Source organism: Rhagoletis pomonella, unplaced genomic scaffold (assembly GCF_013731165.1).
Source record: "Rhagoletis pomonella isolate Grant_MI unplaced genomic scaffold, Rhpom_1.0 Rhpom_scaffold_00003, whole genome shotgun sequence".
Classification (NCBI taxonomy): Eukaryota; Metazoa; Arthropoda; class Insecta; order Diptera; family Tephritidae; genus Rhagoletis; species Rhagoletis pomonella.
Genome location: NW_023458557.1, coordinates 346,400 through 354,965, shown reverse-complemented (window position 1 = coordinate 354,965; position 8,566 = coordinate 346,400). Strand labels below are relative to the sequence as shown.

General features: G+C 32.9%; 1 protein-coding gene across 1 annotated transcript in view; it reads left to right on the top strand.

Moving 5' to 3' along the window:
* The window catches only part of LOC118734970 (lysine-specific demethylase lid), a 149,317-nt gene that overhangs the window by 33,551 nt on the left and 107,200 nt on the right, over positions 1-8,566 (top strand). The window contains exon 2 of the mRNA XM_036464563.1: positions 4,910-6,321. Coding sequence (XP_036320456.1) covers positions 4,910-6,321 — 1,412 coding nt within the window. The remainder of the gene's footprint in view (positions 1-4,909; positions 6,322-8,566) is intronic.

Here is an 8,566-nt window from a genome sequence, read left to right as displayed (position 1 = left end):
AAACGGCTAAAATGGCAACACTGCTCACGAATGTGAGACCCCATGGCTGCCAACTTTCCTAAAAGCACCAAAACTTGGAACAAATCAAAACATAAAAAATTTGTTTCAGTAAAATTTAATATGCATCTATACTACATTAGGCACTCCGCACATTAAGCACCTAATCATAGTAGTGTAATCGTTTCGTCATACTAAAGTATGAAGCTTTTATGTCGAACACATGTATTTCAATGAAACTCCGTATATTACGATTCATAATCATGTTTTCGTCTAATCATAGAAGCTTCATGAATCGAAGCGCCCAACATTGTAAGGCGCTTGCCGTTTTGAAATCCGCATTTGTTTACTTTTTTTGTGTTGGAAATAAAAATTATTTGTCATTTCAGCAGGAAATAATTGAAAATAAATGATTTCGTTCTAAAATTCGTGCAATTTGTATTAAGCCACAAGCGTTTATGCACTATTCCACTGCAGAAATATTTGCGGAAGTGTGTAGTTGCGAAAGCGACAGAAAATGTGTTATGTGTAGAAAGTGTTTTTTTGCTGGTGACTTGTGCAGGTCGAGCAAATGTGCAGAAATCGAGTCGTCATGCATTCGTTTCGGCATGACGAAACGATTACTCTACTTCGATTAGGCGTGTAATGTGCGGAGTGCCTTAGTGATCGGTCCAAGATATAAGTATTGTTGTATTTATCAAAAACCAAAATAAATAGTTACGATTTTAAACTTTTATAGTACCAATTGAATTTTCACTTTAATTCAATCAAGATATATATTTTATTTGAAACAATGCGTTTATACACGTATGTACTATGTACATACTAAATAAGCACTGAACATGGCGGGAAAGGTATTCTAATAGTATTATATAGTTGTCGAATATTTTTAGGTATCTTCGGCTCAGCTAACATGAAAAAAGCTGCATGTATGCATATCTATATATTTTTGATGATTTGAAGATTTTAATTCGACATTCTTATGACCAATTTTTATACTTTATTTAATGCCACAAAATCCCAACACTGGTTATAAAACCATACATATAACGAAGTTCCAATTTTGTTTTTGTTAAAAAACTGATGGTTTTTTATAAACATATGATCTCTAATTTTATCAAATAAAGTTTAACTGCTAAAGTATAAAATAAACTTTTTTTGTCATAAGATTTTACAGAATTTAAATGATTTAGCAGGATTCTAGCGATTTTTGTTTATTAATCTGGCGGGACGGCAGAAACAGAAATGGCAACACTGGTGGTGATTACCGACTTGCTTGCGCGCATATTAGCTGTTTTGTAATTCACTTTTGCATTGCCAGCGTTTAGTTGGTCGCAAATTTTCAAAGGGAGGGGTTGTTCTTGCGCAGATAATTTTCCGTTAGAAATTTGCATGGAAAAAAGGACAATCATGCGCAAAACAACCTTTTTATATGACGGTTTTCTACCGACTGAGCCTAGTAGCAAGATCGTTAAGCAAGATCGATAACACGTTATTGTTCGCCAGTATGAATTAGCACATACTATTTTTTACATATGCATAATCAATAATAACTTTATTGATTTATTAATAAAAAAAATTAAATTGGTCGGCATTTCATGATGTTGAATTAGTTTTAATAAATAGACTACAAATATAGTTAGAAATTGTTCCTCTATAAACAAAGAGGTGAATATAATAGCCGTTGGCAATATACATTGCATAAAATGGGTTAATACACGTACACGGCTATTACTTACCCTTTCGGTTTTAAATTTTTACCCCGCATCAAGCACCTGCTTGCCCGCGCTGCTGCGCGCGAGCTGTTCTGCCGCCCATCCCTAGTCTAAGGAATTAATCAATATTTATTAAAAATTGATATATACAATCGCTATATAGCAAAAAATTGGCCCACTTATATCCCATATGTCTGGGAAGTTGGCATACGGTGTAACGCAAAACGACAAAAAAATGTTGTTCTGAGTAGCCTTCCAATAGCTCTAGAGTTCCTGAAAAGGAAACAAAAAGTTCTGCAAAATTACGCCGAAAAAATTCGTTTCGAAAAAGTCGAAAAAGTTAGATATTTGAAAAAATAAAATTTATAACTGTTCTGAGTAGCTTTTCAAAAGTTATAGTGTTCTTGAGAAGGAAAAAGAAAGTTATGGATAAATACGCCGAAAAAAAAATTTATTTTCGAAAAAGTTGAAATGTTCTGGATATTTTGACAAAATTTTATTTTATTTTTTTCAAAAATTGTGTATGCCAGATTCACGTAGCATACGACATATGGCAAAAAGGCAAATAAGAAATTGTGCTGAGCATCTTTTCAATAGTTCTAGGGTTATAGTCCCTAAAAAGGAAACAAAAAGTTCTGCAAAATTACGCCAAAAAAAGTTAAATTTTTGAAAAAATAAAATTTAGAACTGTTCTGAGTAGCGTTTCAAAAGTTAAGAAAAAAGAAAGTTCTGCAAAATTACGCCGAAAAAAACATTTCTTTCGAAAAAGTCGAAAAAGTAGCTTTTCGAAAGTTATACAGTTCCTGAGAAGGAAAAAGAAAGTTCTGGAAGATTGCGCCGGAAAAAACATTTCTTTCGAAAAAGCGAAAAAGTTAAATTTTTGGAAAAAATAAAAATTACTAGTGTTCTGAGTACCTTTTCGAAAGTTATATAGTTCCTGAGAAGGAAAAAGGAAGTTCTGCAAAATTACGCCGAAAAACCTTTTTCCAAAAAGTTGAAAAAGCTAAATTTTTGAAAAAAAATAAAATTTAAAGCTGTTCTGAGTAGCTTTTCAAAAGTTCTAGAGTTCCTGAGAAGGGAAAAGAAAGTTCTGCAAGATTACGTCGGAAAAAATATTTCTTTCGAAAAAGCCGAAAAAGTTAAATTTTTGAAAAAAAAAATTAAAACTGTTCCGAGTAGCTTTTCAAAAGTTCTAGAGTTCAGGAAAGAAAGTTCTGCAAACTTACGCATAAAAAAAGTTTTTTGTTCAAAAAAGTAGGAAAACTTTAATGTTTGAAAAAAAAAAAAACTTAAAGTGTTCTGAGTAGCTTTTCAGTAGTTCTAGAGTTCCTGAGAAGGAAAAAGAAAGTTATGCAAAATTACGCCGCAAAAAACATTTTTTTTTCGAAAAAGTCGAAAGTGGTAAATTTAAAAAAAAAAATACAAATTAAAAGTGTTGTGAGTACCTTTTCAATAGTTCTAGAGTGCCTGAGAAGGAAACAGGAAGTTCTGCAATATTACGTAGATAGAAACATCAAACAAAGTCGAAATAAGAAAATTTTCGGGTATGGATTTTTGTAGCCCTATTTTTAGTCTAATAAAATGCAAGCTTCAAAAAGCCAAAAAATACCGTCGGTTTTTGAGATTTTTTTTGTCTTCCATATAACGCATTAACAAAATCTACGGTAATTTCTTGCTATTTTAAACTTGCACTATATTAAACGACTAAATTGAATGGGCTACAAAACTGCGTTCCCAAAAATTTTCTAAAAATTCGAATTAAAAAGTTTGAAATTTCGATGAAGTTTTTTGAAGTTTGATTAAATTTTTGGTGAAATTTGTGCAAGCTTTGAAACTTTTATTCATGTGTTGAAAATATTTCTGATAAAAAGGAAGGAAATTAGAGGTTTGAAATTCCAAAAAAATTAAAAAATGTCGATGGGCAGACTGTTTAATTATACATTATTTCTTTAATAAATAAAACACACTAAATTTACTTTTCGAGTTTAAATTTTTTTATTCTGATGAAATGGACAATCGGTTATAATGTACAATTTGACGCGGTCCCGTGGAGTCCAGTATAATCCGATTGCATTGTATATGTAAATCTTCCCCTTTGTTTTGGAATCCACCACAATTTTTAAGGCTTATCTACCACGAAAAACATGTTACAGCCCGCACACTGGCTCTAGCGCATTCTTTGGGGTGGCTCACAAACATGAATATATTCCGGCCTCTAAACAAATCGCGGTTTCCTCAACTAGTATTTGATAACTATGACTACACCACAGGGGTATTCTCGATATTTTGCAAAGCCGTTGCACGTAGTACGGATTGCATATTTTTCAAACACACAACAACAAAATACATGGGAAACAACATTTCCTATCGCCGCAAAATATGCAACGTATATATTTTGCAAAAAAGCATAGCAAGACAAATGCGACCCTATGCTAGTTGTTTTGCTGTTGAAATTGCTACATATTTCTCTCATTCCTCTCATTTCGCTCACCGCATTGTTTTGCTGCATCTTGTTATTATATTTGGCACAGAATTTCGCTGCTTGCTACCTATGCGTGCTACCATTTTGCTATGGGCGGCCCTCGTAGTCTTGCGAATTTGGAATAGTATTTTTGCATTTCATACAATCCGTGCTATTTACAAGACTTCGAGAATACCCCTCTTGTGTGGAGAGAAAGCGTATCTGCATTACCAGACCTCAATAACACCCTTTTATGAACCATACGTTAAGTTGAATTTTGTTAATATTTACCATATTGTTTATTTGTTGTTTTGTTAATATTTAAAAAACCATTCAGCTAAATTAAAGATTTGGTTCAACCTAGATGAATATCAGAAGGTTTAATATATTTAGTTATGATTATCAAACTATGGTAATAGTTCCCAATCCTTGGTGACAGTTCCCAAGCATTGTCGAAGTTCGGGAACTAAATATCTTTAGTTGCCGAAGCTAACCTTTTTTTCTGTATTTAAAAAAATATTTTAGGTACGCTATTCGAGATATAACATACATATATCCATGATACAAAAACTAAAAAAAAAAAACAAAAAGCGGTAAGAACGAACGAAAAAATTTAACTCATTTGTGCCTGTTTGACGACCAAGACGCACCCAAACTAATCAGTCTTATACGAAAACAAGTATTTGTTTGTTTCGGCTTGTTATGACTTTTAATTCAAAATATTTTCCATTTGCAGGTGAATGGCTTTGTCCTCGTTGCGTTGTTGAGGAAGTGAGCAAACCTACTGAAGCATTTGGTTTCGAGCAAGCGGAACGAGAGTATACATTACAACAATTTGGACAAATGGCAGACCAATTTAAAATGGATTATTTTCGCACACCCGTTCATTTAGTACCAACTCATTTAGTTGAGCGCGAATTTTGGCGCATTGTTTCCTCAATCGATGAAGATGTAACTGTAGAATATGGAGCCGATTTACACACAATGGATCATGGTTCGGGTTTTCCTACGAAAAGCTCTTTATATTTATTGCCTGGTGACCAGGAGTATGCTGAATCTAGTTGGAACTTGAATAATTTGCCTTTACTAGAAGACTCCATCTTGGGACATATCAATGCAGACATTAGTGGTATGAATGCACCATGGATGTATGTAGGAATGTGCTTCGCAGCTTTTTGTTGGCACAACGAAGATCATTGGAGTTATTCCATCAACTATTTGCACTGGGGAGAACCAAAAACTTGGTACGGTGTACCTGGCTTTTGGGCTGAACAATTTGAGGAGACAATGAAACAGGCAGCTCCTGAACTGTTTGCTTCGCAACCGGATTTGCTGCATCAGTTAGTCACCATAATGAATCCAAACATTTTAATGAATAACGGAGTACCTGTTTATCGAACAGATCAAAATGCCGGAGAATTTGTTATAACATTCCCCCGAGCATATCATGCTGGCTTCAATCAAGGATATAACTTTGCTGAGGCTGTCAATTTTGCGCCTGCTGACTGGCTGAAGATGGGACGCGAGTGTGTTAATCATTATTCAATGTTGCGTCGTTTTTGCGTTTTCTCTCACGATGAACTTGTATGTAAGATGGCATTAGAACCTGCCAAATTGACATTTGGAATTGCAACAGCTTGTTATATTGATATGGCAGAAATGGTAGACTCGGAAAAGAAACTCCGCAAATCTTTACTTGAGTGGGGAGTAACGCGTGCCGAGCGAAAAGCATTCGAACTAGTGCCAGACGACGAACGGCATTGCCATGAATGCAATACTACTTGCTTTTTATCAGCTGTCTCCTGTGAATGTACTAAGTCAATAGTTTGTCTTCGCCATTACACAGTTCTTTGCGACTGTTTGCCAGAAAAGCACACTCTTCTTTACAGATACACACTCGACGAAATGCCATTGATGCTGCAAAAACTTAAAGCCAAAGCGCAAAGCTTTGAACGGTGGTTGTCTAGATGTCGCGACATTGTTGACGCAAACACTCCTACTTCCGTACCATTAACTGAATTACAGGAGTTGTGCAAAGAAGCTGAACTTAAAAAATTCCCATCATCACTACTAATCGATCGATTAAATTCAGCCATAGTTGAAGCCCAGAAATGTGTGACCGTCATTCAACAATTAGGAATAAACAAGGTAAAACACTTACTTATATTTATATACAAGCCACATACAGTATAGTGCAAAACTGAGTAAGTGGTTAGCAAGACTTTTAATTACATTTTGTTTGTTATTTTTTTTATAAAAATACATATCTATATACACTATAGTTTTGGGAAATATTTGCAGTTTTTAAAGTTAAATTTTTTCAAACTTTGCATTTTTCTACAGAGCTTAGAAAAATGTTGAACTTTTTAATCTTGAATTTTCAGAAATTTATTGGGTATGCGCTTTTATACAATTTTAGTATGACAAAGTGCGGCTAAAAAATCCCGTTGATTTTTAATATTTTTTTTTTGTGACGACTTTTGCGATTTTTTCATACAACAGGTGCAGTTTTTTAAATATGGCGTCAATTGTTTCAAATTTTCTTTGTAAACGGTCCTACGCATTTTTTCCATAAGAAATTCATGCTTATTTGGAAGAAAAAAATATTAAAAATCAACGCCGGTAGAAACTTGCATTTTATCATATTAGATAAATTTGTATGGGCTATAATACTGCATTCTCATTTTTTTTAAATTCAGATTAAGAAGTTCAAAATTTTATGAAAATTTGTTGAATTTTTCTATACTCTGTATAAAAATTTAAAGTTTGATTTATATGAATTTGGTTAAAGCTTGACCATATTGAAAAAAATAAATAAATAACAAAAAAAATTTTAACTTTAAAAACCTTGCAAATATTTCACAAAAACCGCCATGTACTCCGTTTTGCACTATAGTGTATGTATGTATTAGACGTTTCTGCGTTTCCTAGCTAAATTAAAAATTCTTACTAAAAGATAAAAAATTAATGGAGTAGAAGCGAGGTATTTCAACAGTAGTGTAAGCAATTTGCTGTTCTATTCACATATTCTTGCAGTTATAGCTGTATTATCGCCGGTGTGTTCAACATGCGAATTATGATTGCTGTGCCTAAAAATATGCAGTAAAATATTTATTTAAAGCACTTTAATGGTGCCAACTGTAATGGTAAGAACCCCCTAAGCGACACGATTTTGGCATTTTTTTAGTGGAAGGTGTTGCTCATTTTCTCCATACAAAAAATAATTGTCGAATATACTTTGTATGGGAGAACTTGCGTGAAGAAAATACCAAAAATCAACGCGATTTTCTAGCGACTTCAAGCTTGAACTTTGTTATACTAAATTTGAATGGGCTATAAAACTGCATACTTAGAATTTTTCTAAAAAATCTGAATAAAAAGTTGCAAATTAATGTGCAAATTTAATGAATTTTCCTGAGTTTTGCACAAGGTTTAGAGATTTTATTATCATGTTTTCTGGTGTAGAATGAGCAATATTTTTATAAGTCGAAAATAAATTAGAATAAAACATTTTGCATTTATTGCGAAAAATTCACTGTTCCAATACTTCTGTTCGGCACTGTATGTATGAATTTCTTTAAATGAAATTAATTTAGTATAATATCCAACTAGGCCAAAGAAGCTCATCAAAATTAATAAAAATTAATTTAGAATTTTTCTTCTTGGCCCAAGGTTGGAAGTTTAATGCTATTGCATTCGGAGCTTTTTGGCCGGTTATATTAAATGAAACAAGTGTTTACTTTTCTCCTACGCGTTTCGACGCATATTCGCGCCTTCTTCAGGGAGTCTGTATATTTATAAATACGAAAAACATATTAATATCATCCAATTATTACAAAGAACAAATAAGACAATAAAAACAGTTTTAGCCTTATTACACTTACATTAATATTAAACAATAAAATTATCATAATATAAATTAAACATATCGCACACCCAGATCATAAGTGCGATGAACTAACAAAAAATAAATAAAAAAATTATGGCGACTTTTTTGCATAAATCAATTCATAGGACTTACATTCAATTAATGCGAATATTTTTTTCTTCATGACTATATACAGTGACGAACAAAAGTATTGGCACAGTGAATTTTTCGCAATATATGCAAAGTTTTTTATTCTAATTTATTTTCGATAATTTTTTATAAAAATATGGTTCATTTTACACCAGAAAAATGTACAGCCGTCGTTGCGTGCGGACGTGTTTTTTATCACTCTCGGATTTCGAATATTTGCTAATGGGTTCCATAACTTTATTAGTGTCAAAAAGATTACTTAAACTTAATGAAGCTTTGTCTATGTTCGTGCATAATTTTTGAGACCGTGACTCTTGTATATTATAAGCAAATAACGAAAAGAGACGTTCCTATTAAAAATGCCTTGCTGCTGTA